The sequence below is a fragment of the Rhamphochromis longiceps genome, linkage group LG14 (assembly GCF_057381845.1).
Source record: "Rhamphochromis longiceps isolate RC_006_pf linkage group LG14, R_longiceps_female_GT1.1, whole genome shotgun sequence".
Classification (NCBI taxonomy): Eukaryota; Metazoa; Chordata; class Actinopteri; order Cichliformes; family Cichlidae; genus Rhamphochromis; species Rhamphochromis longiceps.
The window spans coordinates 5,639,982-5,657,427 of record NC_140570.1 but is presented as its reverse complement, the minus strand read 5'-3'; the positions used below and the strand labels follow the sequence as shown (position 1 = coordinate 5,657,427).

Below are 17,446 nucleotides of genomic sequence, written 5' to 3'. Positions count from 1 at the left end.
TATCTTCACCAATTAAAACAACACAGGATATCAAAAACAGTCCAAAATTCAACCCACTGCCATGTACTTCAAAGATATGTTTTAAATGAGCAAACAAGCAAGAAAACAAACAATTCGTCAAAAACATTTTACTCTTGACTGTGTCTTCTAACATCCAGGAGCTAACAATATTGGGCTTGGTTAGCCTCTTATATTCATAAGAATGAATAATCACCAAAGTGATATGATATTCCGGCTTTCATATTTTCAACTTAACCACTGGTGTGGCTACTAAAAAAAGAGAAAAGAAAAGAAAAAAAAAAATCAAAAAATTTTTTTAATACCCAACACATACTTCTCAAGCATATCACATATCCTGTGATTATTAGTCACAGGTATTACTCGTGGTATTCTTGTTTTATTGTTAGCTTGTGTTTTTGTTAACAGAGAACTTGTGGAGGCCCATTGGTTTTTGAGACCTGACTTTACTTCTTAAGGTCAGGCTGCTCAGGTCTTCCCATTTCTGATGCTTTGCCATCATAGCAATTTTCTTTAGGTGATTATTTAACAGTCTTAGTTGCCTGTTTATGCTTAGCAGCTTCCTTTGGGAACTGCTTGGTGTACAGACGATGTGTGTACTGCAGTTCTGGTAAGATAAATCTCTGACATTTTGTTTTGGTTTGTATATCTAAGTTTGGGTTTAGGTTATAGCCCTGAATGACAGCTGTTCCATACTGAAAAGGCTTCAGCCTAGCATCCTTTACCAGTGATGGGTCAACCGCACATCTATCTTTCAGGCAAGTGTTTGCAAGCTTGACTTGTAGCTTTCTCAGCTGAGCTACTTCCCTCTCCATCTTCTGTCGTCCAACAAGACTATCAACTTTGTGCCAGAAGGTTGTGTTGAAGTGCAGGTAAATCCTCCAGTCTAAAGCATTCCACTTCTTGATTTTTTCTGCAGTGTTCGGTGAAAGTGAATGCCGAGTTTGTTCACTGCGACTATTGAGCCGAAAGGAAACCATATCTTCCAAGGACCAGCAGAGGGAGTACTTGAGCAAGACCATGGACTCATCAAAGTATTCAGAAATTAGTATAAGATTAAAGTCCTGTTCTATGGTTTTAATAGCCACAGTGGTTCTCTCCTCAAAGTCTCCAGCACCAGCTGCAATATTATTCTTAAAGCCAAAGTCAAAAGCCAGAATATTGTGAGCGTAGTGGTTGTTGGCTACCGATGCATTATAGTTTCTCCAGCTGTTGTCTAAGAAGTCCTCCAGGCTAAATGTCTTACGGAAGGCTGGGATGCTCTTATAATAACTAAAGATGGATTCCATCATAGCCACAGGATGTCTCAAGATGGAAAAGTAAAAGGTATCCTGAGGCATCACTTTTGCCACCTGGGAAATACATAGTAAATTGTACAGTCAGACACCTGTTGTTCTGAAGACCAGTAGTGTTATCACTATATTATCCATGTGCTATATATGTTTATTCTTGTCAACCTTAGCAAGTCATAAAAATAGATTAAAAAAAACAAATTCAGATGAATTTCAAAATATGTCACATTATTTCAATAACAAAATGCAGTGTGTGAAAAAATAATACGTCTTTACTGCTTTCTTTTGAATTTAGAGGGTAAGTTTCAGCCAGGTGCTGCTAATCAAAAGCACTGATTAAATGATCATTAACAAGTGTCAGAACTTCTATAAAAGGAGACATTTTGGTCTCGAGCCTTCAGGTGCATTTTCACGCAATGCCAAAAAGGAAAGAAATTCTGAGTGATATTTGAACTGTTCCTGGCCATTAATCTAGGAAGGGTTAAAAGGCAGTGTTATGAGATGACTTTTAGAGAGAGGCAAGACGTGAAAGACTCCCACCCCTTAAAACTAAAAGTAAATGAATTAAATAAATAAATATTTATTAGTCTTCAATAAGATAAACTAGACCAGATACCATTCTGGAATCCTTCCTGCCTGTAAAATTATTTTTTTAAATGTGTAAAATTGTGACTGGTGAAGGATTTTTATTAGAACCAATTTGCAAAAGCAATGGGAGAAACACCTCTCTTATGAAAAGAGAGGTTTTTCATAAGATACTACAAGACACCTCTCTACACATGTAACTGTATAATAATGATAAAAGTATTTATTCTGCAGAAAAATGTTCCCCATCACTGCTATATGGATTAGTGTTACTGCTGCAGATGTTTAATGCATAATAGTCTATAAAATCACGGGTTTGTAGTACCTGTCCTATAAGGACCACAACAAAATTTAATCATCTCAGAAACACTAGCCTAGATCATAGATTCATAGATTCAGTCTAAAAAGTAACTTTTAAAAAAAAATCACTTCTCTCTGGTCAGTCTGTAACAAATGCAAGTATCACTGTGTTAGATTAATGTCTAAACGTTGCAAAAACTAAGAAGACACATACATGCATGTAGCACAGTAACATGGTAACCTGGTACCATCATATCATAAGATGTCATGATATGATGCTAAATAATGCTTTGTGTTCTCCTACACATTGTGCACACCTGCTGAGCTCTGGTAAATGGTTTGCAGTATGAGTTACCATGCCAATATACCCTTGTGATAATTTTCTTTTCAAACCCAGGGTTAACCTTTAAGGTACCTGTATAAGAATGAATCCTGCTTTGTAGTTTAGATAATTTGTACATTAGATAATATTTCATTAGGTCTTGATATGTGAAACTTTGTAACAGGGTGTACTGCAGCTTTTATTTTGGGCCAATTAACACATTTTGGTACTTAGTCAGGCTGACTGGAATACCAAACCATATCAAATTGATATAATTGCTGTGGTTGCCATGGAACTACATACATTTCTGATGAAACTCACCTCAGATTTTTTAAATCTCATGTGGTTACACATGATGTGGAACTCTTTCACACTTCTGCTGCTAACTCCTTCGACAAAATGTGGAACAAAGAAAAATGGATAAAATAACTGGCTCTGTTTGTTTAGAGGGAGAGCGAAGGTCAAGTTTCTGCTTTCGCCATAGCGATACAGGATGTTTAAGATAGTGCTGCTTGCTGTCTTGTGTGTCTTGAGGAAAACGATGTGAGACTTTGGATGGCAGGTTGCTTGAGTGTGAGTATTGTTCTGAGTCTTCAAAAAACTGGAAGGAGTGGGAGAGCGGGTGAGTCTTTTTTCTGTCCCTAGATTTATGTCTTTCCGGGTACTATGGGAAACCAGAGAAGATGGAAGGTCAACGTTTGGTTTGTTTCGGTCTTTTGGTAGAAGCAGCTTGCCCAGTGTAACTTTTCTCCCCTCCTGTTGAGAGCTTGCAAGCCTGCCGATTAAAGAATATGAAGGCTTTTCATGTTGCTCATGTTGATGATTACCATTTGCAGTTTGTTCCATTTGTTGTAATCTTGTGTCTTCAGGTCTTATGTGAGGAAACTCTTTTTCTTTCTTGATAGAGAACTTCATCTGCTGGAGTTGTACTAGCTTGCCATTCCTGGAAAACGTCATAAACACAATAAAATACCTCACTTTCAAATCTTATATTATTGATTCTAGGTCAGGAACTTTTGACATCACATTTTAATGCACTGGAGGTCCTTTACTGTGGCATTTTAAGGAACATTTCAATTTTGTTTAAACAAAAGTGAGGATGTGACTTTCTATATGCCGAAAACTTCCTGTGAAAGGTAAAGGACCACATGGTCCCAGAAATCAGGCAGCATATCAGCTTCTTAGACCCTTATGTAAAATCAAGCCTTAGAAACCTTGGCGTCATATTCGACAGCTCGATGTCACTCGAGCAGCATTCTAAGCAGCTGGTCCGAAACTGTTTTTATCATTTACGGAATACTTCTAAACTCAGACTAATGGTATCAAAGCTTGAACTTGAGATGATTATTCATGCTTTTATTTCTTCTCGTTTAGATTACTGTAACGGTCTGTTTACTTGTTTTAACAAATCAGCCTTAAATCGTCTTCAGACTGTGCAGAATGCTGCAGCACGACTCTTAACAGGCACCAAGACAAGATCTCATATCACTCCAGTTTTGGCCTCCCTTTACTGGTTGCCTGCAAATTTTAGGTTTCATTTTAAAATTTTAGTTCTAACCTTTTGGGCCCTACATGGTCAAGCTCCTCAATATTTATCTGACCTGCTGAAACCAAATTCATCTTCTCGGGCTTTAAGGTCATTAGATCAGAGACTGCTGGTGGTACAGCACACTCGTTTTAAAACTCGTGGTGATTGGGCCTTTCAGTGTGAACCTAAGGCTATGTTCACACTAGCCCGGATAGATTTGAAAACGGCATCTTTGTCTGAAAACGCTCCGCGTCCACACTATCGTTTTCAGTCATTTTCACAGAGTTGTGCATCCACATTGAAACGGCAGAAAACGCTTACGTTCCAGCACTGCGCATGTGTGAAATGGAAGACGATTCGACCGGCCTCATTTCTGCTCGCTGTTTATTGACTTTCCGGCTCTTTGAAACATTGCGGGAAAATGTCGAGGAAAAGCACCAAGTTTTTTAAATGGACTAACAATGAGGTGGGGTTGTTGCTGTGAGTAACACAAAAGTACAAAGTTGCAAAAGTGAGTGAGAATTAAAGAATTTGAAGAAAAGCTATCTGAAGCATGTACAAACTGATATTAATCTTTAATAAGCCTGTCAAAATTGAGAAACAATCACATGACTAAAATGTGTCATCGTTTTCAAAAAGTCTCCGTTTTTGCTGTCCACACTGCAACACGAAAGCACCGTTTTCAAATGTATGCATTTTCGAGAGCGTTTTCAAAATGCGAAAACGCCGTCCCAGTTTGGATCGGAGGCCAAAACGGAGAGAAAATTTGTGTTTGTGTTTGTGTTTTCAAACGATTGGTTTCCCCAATCTTAGAAAACAGTACATTTGCATGACTGAAACCAGTCCACTGAGGGAACAATGTGCTGGGAGGTCAGTTCCTTCATTATGATGAAGCTGAAACCTGCAGTCAGCTGAGACTGAAGAAGTCACTTGGATGAGTGACGAAACGTTTCTCCCACTGAAAACGCTACGTCCAGATGAACAGAATCAACCTTTGGAGATTTACTTACCTGGATGATTGAGCATGCATCAAGACGATACCATATTATATATTTTAAAGTTTATAATCGTCACATGAGTTATTTTTCACCAATGCTAGATTCAGTAAGAAATGTCCAAAAAAAAAAAATTAACGATAACAAAGTCCACTTGGTTTGAGAAAATTGGTGTTGAGAATAGGACTTTACCTGGCCTGATGGGTGACAAAGGTCTGAATGGCAATACAGACTCCCAGCAAAATGAACAGTATCCACAGAGAGTGATGCCTGCTGTGCAGCAATCTCTTCCTCTTCACAAACCTACAAAAACATATACACACACAGACACACACAAACACACTTTTAAATGGATAAAGTGACTGTTGCCACGTTGTATTGAGACTGGGTTATGAGAAAAAACTAAGTGACAGAAATTTTTTGCTGAAATGTGAAAAGCAAAAAAATTCTACTGAAAGGGGTAAAGACGGAGAAATTTTTGCTGAAAAGTGGTGGAAAAAAAAACATTGTCCTGAGCAGGATTCGAACGTGGCCCTCCTGGTCTCAAGGCAGATACTCATCTCACTGAGCTAAACTTATTCTCACAAAGAAGAGGTGGAGAGACTGACAATTCTACTGAAATGAGCAGACGCTGCTGAGAATTGTGCTGATAAGAGGTGAAAAGGCAGAAAATTCTGCAGAAATAGGTGAATCAGCAGAATTTCCGCTGAAAAGAGACGAATCTTACTAAAGTATTGATATTTTAATGTGAGAATCGATTCTAGAACATAAATGACTGGTATCAGAGGAATCGATATTTCAGTATCGATCCGCACATCACTATCAATCAAGTCAAACTTCTGTTATTGCGAAGCTAGCCGCTCACAATGGCGAAGAGAAAAGTTGAATCTGAAAGCAGAGCCTTTCAGCGCCATGCAGTGGGTGACTGAATATATGTTTACAGACATTGCTGGTAATCCCGTGTGTCTTATTGGTGGAGCTAATGTGGCTGTAATTAAGGAATTTCATTTAAGACGGCACTTCGAGACAAAAAGTCAGGATAAGCTGAAAAACCTAAGTGCAGAGCAGAAACTAAAGAAAGTAGAAGAGCTAGAGAAGAATGTGACATTTCAGCAGACCTTTTTCACCAGAGCAAAATCACAAAGGGAAGCTGTTGTGAAAGCAAGTTTTATTGTAGCAGAGGAGAAAGCCAAATCAGCCCGGTACCACTCTGAAGAGCTGCATGATGAAGGTGTGCGACATCTTGTGTCCAGACAAAACGCAGATTTTGGCAAATGTGAGCCTGAGCAGAAATACGATTGCTGATCGGGTTTGTGAGATGGCCACTGATTTAAGAACACAGTTGTGTGAAAGAAGCAAAAACTGTCATGGTCCAGAGTCTGAGGATTTTTCTTTATGGCAACAGTAAACTTGTGCTTCATACCTGTTGTGTCCACACATACTATTGCATTTGTTCTGTAGATGCATTTACCAGAAGCGCTAGAGGGCGCTAGTGAGTATGTTGTTCTGGTTGTGGTTTTGAAGAAGAAAAAAAGAAAAATAAAGAAAGGAGTCAACTCCGGTAATCCTCTGTTCCTACCTGCGTGTGTGTGTAATGCTTGCTGAACTAACACCACACAACAAGTGGCGACGAGAGTAGTGGTGATTAAGTTATGGCTCTGCTCTCTTTGCAACCCCCGGCTGTGTTCCTGGATTGCCCGGGCGAACCGAAAATTCCATTTGCTGCGTGGAAAAAGTTGTTCGATAACTACTTGCTGGTGATCGGGGGTAATGACTTTGCTACGGAGAGGAAGAGGGCCCTGCTCATTCACTGCTTGGGAACGGAGGGACAACGAATCTACAGCGCCTTACCACTCGCTACGGATGATTACGAGGGATCCGTAAAGGCTTTGGAAACGTACTTTCATCCTAAAGTCAATGTTGTCGCCGAGAGATACCGTTTCAGGCAACGAGCCCAAGCTGTCGGTGAGTCTACAGATCACTACGTTGCAGCACTGCGTGAGCTCGTGAAACAATGTAAGTTCGGGGCTATGGAGAATGAAATGTTGCGGGATCAACTTGTAGAGAAGACAAATAATGCTCGTATACGTGAAAGACTGCTAATGGAGGAGGATTTGACGCTCGATCGAGCTTTGGAAATTGCTAGGCGTACAGAGGCTGCAATAGCTGATGCAAAGGCCATTGCTGTCGGTGAAACAAAGCCTGTTGCCGCTGTTCAAGTACAAAAGAAGATGCGCAAGCCAAAATACAAAGCAGCTAAAAAAACGGATACAGCTCCGACGTGCTACCGTTGTGGTTCAGCTGATCACAAAGCCAATGATAAATCCTGCCCCGCAAAAGACTGCAAATGTAATACGTGTGGGAAAATCGGACATTTTTCGAGAGTGTGTAAATCTTCTCATAAGCTTGTTAATGAAGTGACTGTTCCTGAAATGTGTGTTTTAACTGTTGACAATTGTGTCAGTGGTGATCCGGCTAAATTGATGTGCACTGTTGCTGTCACTGTACCAAATACTGCACAGGCATGCACTGTTAAGCTACTAGTAGACACAGGGTCTGGTGTTTCCATACTGCCTGAACATGTTTACAGCACAAATTTTGGCTCAGTTAAGTTAAGTAATCCAGCTGTTCAGCTTATTACATATTCAAAAGAGAAACTGGATGTATTAGGGTGTCTTAGAGCTGACATTACTTACAATGGCAAGAGTACCTCCACAGATCTCTACATTGTGAGAACAGGAACACCCATACTGGGAATGGACTTGGTGACTGCCCTCCAGCTACACATAAAAGGGGGACAATTAGTTCTTGACAGTCCCAAGGTCTGTGCTGCACTCCAGCAAACCTCGGCTCTGCCCACTCAATGTAAACAGGAATGTGAGTCTCCAGTTGCATTCGGATGTGCAAAGGACTTTGTACATAAAGTGAAGGTGCGACCTGAAGTGAAGCCAATACAGCAGAAACTTCGACGCTTACCCCTGTCAGTCCGTGATGCTGTTTCCGCAGAACTCAAGAACCTTGAGGAACATGGCATCATAGAGAAAATTGATGCATCTGAATGGGTCTCCCCGATTGTAGTCACTAGAAGGAAGACTGGTGGCATACGCATGTGCGTTGATTTGAGAGAACCTAACAAAGCGGTGGTCGCTGACAGTCATCCCTTGCCACTGATAGAGGACATACTGTCTGAGCTGCATGGGGCTGTCATGTTCTCCACCCTGGATCTAAAATCCGCCTACCATCAGCTGAAACTACATGAAGAGAGTAGAGGGCTCACTGCTTTCATTACACATGAAGGACTGTACCAGTACTGCAGAGTTCCCTATGGGTTGAGTTCAGCACCTGCAGCCTTCCAAAAGATGATGACACAAATCCTACGCGGCCAGAAAGGGGTGCAATGCTACCTTGATGATGTCATCATATACGGAACGTCAGAAGCTGAACATGAGGCCAACTTGCGTGCTGTGTTACACAGAATCAACAATGCAGGACTGAAACTCAATGTTGACAAATGTCAACTCCGTCAAACTACTCTGAGCTTTTTGGGTCAAAAGATCGGTCCAGAAGGTCTGCTGCCAGATGACTCTCATGTCACTGCCATCCTGCATGCTCCGCCCCCTACTGATCCTGCAACCCTGCGCTCATTTCTTGGCTTGAGTGCATGGTACAGCAAGTTTGTGCCAAATTACGCGACTGTTGTTGAACCTATGAGAGCTCTTCTGCGTAAGGACTGTTCATTCCACTGGAACGAAGCAGCTCAAGCAGCGTTTGATCAAGTCAAGCGGTTAATCGTGCACAGCCCTGCCCTGGTGATGTTCGACCCCAGTAAGCCAACCATAGTCTCAACAGATGCCTCAGACTACGGTGTAGGTGCTGTTTTGACTCAACTTGACGGTAATGATGCAGAACATACTGTTGCATTTGCATCTCGCAGCTTGTCTGATGCAGAGAGGAAATACTCAATCGTTGAGAAGGAAGCTCTAGCTTGCGTCTGGGCTGCTGAAAAATGGCGCACATGGCTCTGGGGCAGAAAATTCCTCCTACGAACAGATCACCAAGCACTTACAACACTGCTGACTACTAAGGGCAATAACAGAGCTGGTCTACGCATAGCCAGATGGTCAGCTCGCCTGTTGGAGTTTGATTATGAAGTGGAATATAGAACTGGGTCACTGAACCATGTTGCTGATTGTCTTTCTAGGCTTCCACTTTCCGAGACAGACATGGCATGTGCAGAGGATGTGGAGTCAGTTGCAGCCATCCTCACTGATCTGAGTGCTGTGTCTGAGGATGACTTCCAGTCAGGGTGCAAAGACTGTCCAGTGTTCACAAAGCTCCGTGTGCAGATACAGAAAGGCTGGCCTGCTAGGAAGACGTCACTGGATCCTGACTTACAGCCGTACTTCCCAATCCGCCATGAACTCGCGGTCTTGAACGAGTGCATCATCAGAGGTACACATCGATTGCTAGTGCCTGAGTCGTTGCAGAAAAAACTCACTGATATAGCTCATGAAACTCACCAAGGCATCGTCCGTACCAAACAACGCCTGAGGGAAATGTACTGGTGGCCCAAAATGGATTGTCATATAGAGACACTGATAAAGAACTGTGCAACGTGCAGACAGAATGACAAGTCCGCTGTCACCCATGATGCTCCACTCCAACCCATTCCTTTACCAGCTGCTGCTTGGGAAAAGGTGTCTGTGGACATCATAGGCCCTTTTGAAATAGCCCCTTCTGACTGTAGATTTGCTATCACATTGGTAGACTACTTTAGCAAGTGGCCTGAAGTAGCTTTTGCTCCCCGAGCTGATGCAGCTACTATCATTCAATTCCTTTCTGTAGTTTTCTCTCGTGAAGGGAATCCAAAGACACTGATAAGTGACAATGGCTCTCAATTTCTCTCTGCTGAGTTCACTGACTTCCTGAAAAGCAGGGGAATCCAACACCTGAGATCCTCAGTGTATTACCCAAGAGCTAATGGGGAAGTTGAGAGATTCAATAGATGCATTAAAGACTGCCTACAGACTGCCTCGATTCAAGGACAACCCTGGAAATCGTTCCTGAGAACTTACCTGATGGACTACAGAGCAACCCCTCATTCAACAACTGGAGTTTCCCCTTCAGAACTGCTCCATGGACGACGAATGAGAACAAAGTTACAGGTAATGGATATGCCTGTTCCTCAGACAGAGAGGCATACCATGTGCGAAAGAGTTAAGAATAAGCAAATGAAAATGAAAGAATACACTGATGCTCGCAGACACGCCAAACCATCCAACTTTCAGCCTGGTGACAAGGTACGGGTTAGGAAGCCGTGGAAGGTAAAGAAAGGCGAGTTAAAGTTTTCCAAACCAAGGACTGTCATGACAAGGAAAGGACCAAACACTTATTTGCTGGATGATGGACGGACCTGGAACGCCTCACACTTATCGGCTCTGTCAGAGCTGAACGCAGGTACTGATTCTGACACAACAATGGACTGTCATAAACCAGGAACTGATCTAGCATCTAACTCTGAGTCTGATAGTAGGCTTAGGCCCACCAGGATGAGGAACCCACCTTGCTGGACCCAAGACTTTGTCATGGGAAAGTGAATGTTACTGAGTAATGTGAAATATGTTAAAAGTGTATTAGGTGACATACATCAGAATGATGAAGTCAGGTTCACATAAGAAATCCTTGTTCAAAGGGGGAGATGTTGTGTCCACACATACTATTGCATTTGTTCTGTAGATGCATTTACCAGAAGCGCTAGAGGGCGCTAGTGAGTATGTTGTTCTGGTTGTGGTTTTGAAGAAGAAAAAAAGAAAAATAAAGAAAGGAGTCAACTCCGGTAATCCTCTGTTCCTACCTGCGTGTGTGTGTGTAATGCTTGCTGAACTAACACCACACAACAATACCTTATTGTGTTTCTTTATATTATTCTTTGTTCTCTGTTATTCTGTTTTGTCTTTTGTTTAGGTTTGCTATGTGTTTGTCACGGACCCGGCTCTGGGGACTCGGGGTCCGTGGGCAGTGGGGACTGTGACTGTTATTGTTATTATTATTATTATTATTATTATTATTTGGTGTGTTGTCTGCACTGCCCCTATGCACATCTGTATGTAGGCAGGTATGTGTGTGTTTTGCCTTTCTGCTGTGGCCAAGTTACAGGCACCTTCAGCCCTGGGGGCGTGGTCTAACTTGAGGGCTGGCCACACCCGAAGTCCTGGCCGCACACCTGCTCCTCATCTGGGCTCGTCGGGGGAGCTATTTAGATGAGCGATGGAGCTTCCACCGACGCGGGATTATTGCGTTTGACTACACGTCAGTCTTCAAACAAGTCAAGTGTGAGTGTATGCCTGCTGGGATAAGTGTTAACGGCTGCCTCTATTGTTTTCCCCTCAGGAGGAGTGTGGGACGAGAAGGAGCAGTAAGCACGGGGAGTGCAGGGACACTGGGGCAGAGAGCACTACACGGGGACTTTTGGGAAGAAGACACTACACGGGAGTCTGGGAAACTGGGGATTTATTGTTGTTTACTTCACCACCTTGTAAATAAACACTGTTGCACTGAAGAGTCCGGCGTTTGGGTCCTATTTCCCCATCTCCCCACGGTCTGCCAGCCAGACCGTGACAGTGTTAGTGTTTTTGTTTCATGCCTGCCTGTGTTCTCTCTGTCTGTCCATGGTGTTATTGTGTCTGCTCATGAGTCTGCCTGTCAAGTTCAGTGTCCTGTCTGGTTCTCTGTGTCTGTTAGTTTCCTGTTTTATTCTGAAAGTTCATGTCTCATGTCAGTGTGTTCACTTTTACCTCTCCCCTGTCTCGTTAGCCTAATTGCTCCCAGCTGTGTCTCCCTCCTGTGGCCCATTCCCTGATTACTCCCCGTGTATTTAAGCCTGTGCTCTCTGTTGCGTTGTCTGTTTAACTCCATGTCCGTTTGCATAATTCTGTGTAACCCGGTGTTCAGGCTGCGTCTCTCCGCCAGGTTTCTTTGTGCATTTTGTTCCTCCTCCCGTGCGTGTTTGGTTTAATTTGAGTTCTTTAGTTTTCCCCAGTTTAGGTTTGTTTTCTCCCCGCTCTGCTCCTCCTGTTTTTGTCACCTTATCACCTCTGTAATTAAACATTCACTCGCACCCCAGCCAGTGCCTGCATTTTGGATCCTTTTCTCAATTCACCACACGACTGCTGCGCAGCCGTGACAAAAACTTTATTGCATACTCTCTTGCTGTGGATGAAAGTACAGACATGATGGACATTGTACAACTGGCCATCTTCATCCGTGGAGAGGAAATATTGAACATTAAATCGATGCACGGGACAACGACAGGAAAAGACATTTTTTAAAACGTACGTCAAAGGGTAACCGACATGAAACTGCCCTGGGACAAACTTGTTGGACTTACAACAGATGGAGCGCTGGTGTTGTGTGGTGAAAAAAGCGGACTAGTCAGCAGGATGCGAGTAAATATGCAGGAGGAAAACTGTACCGGTGAGTTAACAGCATATCACTGCATCATACACCAGGAAACGCTGTGTGGTGAAGTCCTAAAAATGGAGCATGTAATGATCACCGCAATGCAAACCGTAAATTTTATCTGAGCTTATGTGGGAAATATATTCAGAGTTTGCCGACATTCCATATCATACAGAGTTCCGTTGGCTGAGTTGGGGAAAAGTTCTCAATAGTTTTTGAGCTCAGCAAGGAAATCTGTCTGTTCGTGGACATGGCATGTATGATGCGGTGAAGGCATTTCAAGTGAAGCTGTCACAAATGCACCAGTGCAACCTGCCTCACTTTCCCTGTTGCCAAGTAATGTTGAACCAAGTCAGCGGACTTTGCTGAAGTGCACCTGTGCAGATTCAGATGGAGCTGCAGTGTAATGATACACTCAAGGGAAAGTACGACGCTGAATGGCCCGCACAGTTTATTAGTTCCATTCCTGAAGCAATGCCCAGCTCTGTCTACATGCGGCTCCAACCTTTCATTAACCTTTCTGGGGTTTTTGGAAGCTTATTTATATTTCTAACTTGCATAATTTTGACAGGATATATTTTTATGAAGAGCAAAATATTTAAAGTTAAAGTTTTTTTTTTAAAGTTTATTTAAACTGGAATAATATTCCTGTCTGTTTTTATTTATGTTTAAAAAAAACATTGTTTTAGTGTGTTCAATAAATGTTTATCTTGTTTGGCCCACGACCTAAAGTGTGCCTTGAGTTTTGGCCCCCTATGCAATTCTGTTTGACACCCCTGACCTACAGTAACATCAACTATACCTACCAACTATATAAGTTACTAATCTTAAGTTCATTGTTGTTATAGCAGCTAAAAAAAGAGAAAAATCTTCTCTACGCCTCATTTACATGGAGCTTAAAATGTTTTTTTGTATACTGGATATCCCCATGACATTCAAAGCACTGATGTAGTTAAACCGTACAGCAACTTTTTCCTGACTATCTTTATTGTGTGTACACACACACACACACGGCACCACTCTGACTCTAGAATCTAATTCTAGTAAAATTTTACAGTTGAGCTAAGATCCTAATATTTTTAATCTGGATGTTAATTACAAAAACAAAGACGCTCATATCAAAACACATACATTATATTACATAATTTTTTTTACCATTCTCCCAGAAGCACATTTGTGAAGTCAGACACTGATCTTTGATGAGAAGGCCTGACTTGCAGTACCTGCACTAATTCATCCCAAAGGTGTTGGTTTTTTTTAATGGTAGAATGAGAGGCAGAGCCTTTAACTTTCAGGTCTGTCTTCCTGTGGAACCATTTTGCTTTCTACTTTTAAGATCAGGTGTTTTTTCGTCACTTGCCTTTTTACTCATTATGTTTATATTCCATTCTAATCATTAGCTGTTATAATTTTTTTCTCTCTTCCACAGGGTGTTCATTGTCCTCTCTTAGTAGCCAGTGCCCCAGGATGAGAGACTGGTGATTGGAGTAGACTTCCATGGGCATGTAAGTAAAGTAAACAGATGCTAGTGTTTTACAAAAAGGGGCGGAACTTGTTGTGCTGAACGTGTACTTTAAGAAGAGGGGGATGAAATAGTTTTTGTTCTGGGCCTGGTTCTGCTGGAGTTTTCTACTTGTTAAAAGGGAGTATTTTCCCTTTTTTCCCCCTTCCCACTGATTGTTTGGATTTTCTGTTTTCCCCGCATTATTGTAAGGTCTTTGTCTTACAATATAAAGCATGTTGTGATTTGGTGCTATATAAATAAAACTGAACAGAACTGAATAGGGTAACATATGTATGTGGAGGAAGGTACTCAACCACCCTAGTGTTCATTTCTTGTAGTACAATCCCCTCCGTTCTGACTACCTCCCTCTCTTTTTTACCATTCAACTACATGTCTTCAGTCCAAATAGCATCCCAATGTCATTGCTTCTAGTGGTTTAGATCAGTGAATCAATGTCTCATTCACTCTTGGCATACAGCTTCATGTCATCCTTATAGAGTAGGTGGCTGACGATTGCTGCATTTCGTACTTGGTATCTGCAGGGGGTTCAGGCCTATGCAGAACAGCAGTGGGGACAAGACTTGTGCTATTGGCTTGATGTTGGCCTCTAGTGTTGTTCGCCACGTCTCCATCGAATTTCTGATAAGGCCATTAGGGTCCTGTTTATCTTGTGTTGTTCTCTGCATTCCAGGATCCATGGGTTGAGGCACTGAGTCATAGGCTTGCAGTCAATCCAAGCGGTGTACAAGTTGGTGAGCTTGGTTTTACAGTCTTGGGTGACTGCTCTGTCTGACAGGAGCTGGTGTTTTGCCCCTGTGGTGTTTCTGCCTATTCCTATCTGTGTCCCACTCATATATAAAGCCATATGCCAACACTATTTATTTTTTTCCGATACTTACATTTTACATTTGAGTACTGTTCATATGTATATAGTGGCACAGAATTGTGCACATCACCCCCCTTTCTTTCCCACACTGCACTGAGTAGGAGATGCTCTATCTCATTGTACACATGTGTAAAGGCATTCTCTACTCTACTCTCTACTACTACTCTCTACTAACCGGGAGGTTGTTGGTTCGATCTGCTCCAATCTGCATGTCAAATATCCTTGAGCAAGATACTAACCCCAGGTTGCTCACCGATGCATTCATCGATGTGAATGTGAATGGGTATGAATGTTAGTTAGGTAGCACTTAAAACCTAGAGAAGTGTTTGTGTGAATGGGTGTGATTGGGTGAATGAACAAGTTGTATAAAGCGCTTTGAGTGCTCAGAGTAGAAAAGCGCTATATAAGAACCAGTCTATTTACCATGTGATGGTTACTGGATCCTGTTCAGGGAGTTTGCTTTATCCAAGGTCTGCTCTTAGATCCACTAGCAACTGAGCATTGTTTTTATGAGTTGTCCTTCTCCCATATACTCCCAGTATTGCTCTGTCTCCGTCTTGTGGGGCTGTTTTCATATTGTTCACCTCCCACTAGGGGTACACCTTGGATTATTCAGTGGAGTACAGCTGGTTTATTCTCCTGCCTTCTGTCTCTCTACAGAAAAACAAACAGAAAGCTCACAGGCTGTCCCAGCCAAGAGCAGCAGGATCCAGGGCATGTAGGGCCAAAGAGGGGCCACCAGGCTCAACCTCACCTCCTTGGTGTGGACTTAACAGAGGATCAACTGGAGGAGAGAGAATTGAGGGAAGGCATAGAGGAGACACTGGGGGCAGGGGTGCACAAGGGCAAAAGGTCGACCTCTGCCCTTCCAAATTTGCACCAGATCTGGTTGGCCACCTGAAATGGAGTCTCCACCCTCCTGGACTTGGTCGCTTACTTGACAGTGTCTGCCACCATTTTCAATGGCCCTAGCACATGAACTACTCTGAGCAAGCAGAGCAGGCGTTAGCCAGAGAGAAGCCAGAGAGCCAGAGAAAAACTCTTGCTCACTGGGCTAACAGCATCAGCGACAGTAAGAACCAACTGGTTGCATCGGTTGACAAGACCTGTATTCCAGAAGGATACAGCCAGCTGCAGTGACACTAGGTGACTAGGCGAGTGTTCAACTCGCAAGACCCCAAGAAACAGACCAGGTGCCCACAGCATCAGCTACAGCAAGGTTCCACTGGATTCATGAACCTGTGAGACCACAGATAATATACCAGGAGCAATCACAGCCACATATTAGAGTCACTACAAAGGACCTTTCCTTTCTTTTTTTCTCTTTTTAGGGCAACAGCAATTATGGGAACCAACCAACAGGCTTCACAACACAAAGGCAATGGACACACACTGTACCATGCAAAGCACACATGCACACTACATCTGACAGCAAGTGGAGATCAAAGAATCATAGTTTTCATATCTGCACAGATGTTTTATAGGACAAGCCAGAGTGTCTTAAAGAAGTATCCACATGTCCTGATAAAGGGGGTTCCTTCTCCATACATATGGAATATGTAAAGAGTGGAGAGACAGTCTCGATGTATAGTGAGCAAGAGTGTAAGGTTTACTGCCAAGATTCTCCACCCAGAATGTGGAGAAATTGAATAGCATCTCAGTTTGTGCAAATTTTCCCTGCTGTCGTCCTTGTATACAGTTTCTGATATTCTGTGCTGTTCTGTATGGGGATTCTGTACTCACTCAGAGATTAGAGTGTACACTGAATTATTATCACCATGGATTCAAACTATAAATACATAAATATATTAATTCAAGCCAACAGCACCTCCTTTCAGTGTAACAGCCTGGTGACCAGTGATGGGGTTTCCCTGGTGAGGAGGAAACTGGTGACAGCAGTCCATCTTTGGAGGGCCACGACATGGATGGAAGGACCCCTCGGGTGTCTTCCTGGAGGGGTCCTTCATCGCTGACTGAGGCGAGAGGCTACGTCTGGTCACCCTCATCACTGGAGCCTCAGACCGAGGTGGGGCAGCTGTCAAGCCCGATAGCAGCATTGGAGAAATCAGAGTGTGGAGCTGCAGCTGCAGCAGAGAGGATGAGGAAGCAGAGCTGACAGATGCCAAATTTAACCCCTAGTCTCTGTGAAACTGGCAAAATCCAGCAACCAGCATAAACCGAAGTCCATTACTCTAAATATGGGGAAACAGCAGGAAAGAAAATAAGATTACAATATGAAGGACCAGATTGTGACGATCGTCAGATTTGTTATTTTGAATGTGCTTTTTGTAATGAAAATCTATTTGTGTTTTTCCATTTATATGGACTTCACACCCCACTGGCAGTCAACCAGTAAGATCATGTTGATTTTGCGCGTTAGGAGTGTTCAGCTAAGTAATCCGTTTCTTATGTGGTCTAGGAGGAAGAGTTTCGAGTTACCGGGAAAAGTAGCAGCGTGGCAAATCTAGTAAATAAATATTTTAATACAGCTGAATTTGATTGTTATTTTATTTGGATGATTTGTTATTTGGTTGTTGAATTTGTCTGTTATTTTAAAG

General features: G+C 42.5%; 1 protein-coding gene and 1 long non-coding RNA gene across 2 annotated transcripts; one reads left to right on the top strand and one right to left on the bottom strand.

Moving 5' to 3' along the window:
• Positions 1 to 539: 539 nt before the first annotated feature.
• gal3st2 (galactose-3-O-sulfotransferase 2) lies at positions 540 to 17,340 on the bottom strand. Its single transcript, XM_085380909.1, has 4 exons — positions 16,717 to 17,340; positions 5,233 to 5,343; positions 2,839 to 3,460; positions 540 to 1,370 (listed from the first exon to the last, which is right to left on the bottom strand). The coding sequence occupies exons 1-4, from the start codon at positions 16,809 to 16,811 to the stop codon at positions 540 to 542; spliced, it is 1,659 nt and encodes a 552-aa protein (XP_085237035.1). The 5' UTR covers positions 16,812 to 17,340.
• LOC146653473 (uncharacterized) lies at positions 12,380 to 16,056 on the top strand. Its single transcript, XR_014907148.1, has 3 exons — positions 12,380 to 12,513; positions 13,928 to 14,003; positions 15,549 to 16,056. It is a non-coding gene; the product is annotated as an uncharacterized LOC146653473 (long non-coding RNA).
• Positions 17,341 to 17,446: the final 106 nt, after the last annotated feature.

Coding starts and splice junctions, on each gene's coding strand:
- gal3st2 (XM_085380909.1), bottom strand. CDS start 16,811: ATGTCGTGGCCCTCCAAAGATGGACTGCTGTCACCAGTTTCCTCCTCA. Junction 5,344..16,716: donor GGCTGTTACACTGAAAGGAG/GTGCTGTTGGCT, acceptor ATGTTTTTGTAG/GTTTGTGAAGAGGAAGAGAT. Junction 1,371..2,838: donor TGAGATTTAAAAAATCTGAG/GTGAGTTTCATC, acceptor TGTATTTCCCAG/GTGGCAAAAGTGATGCCTCA.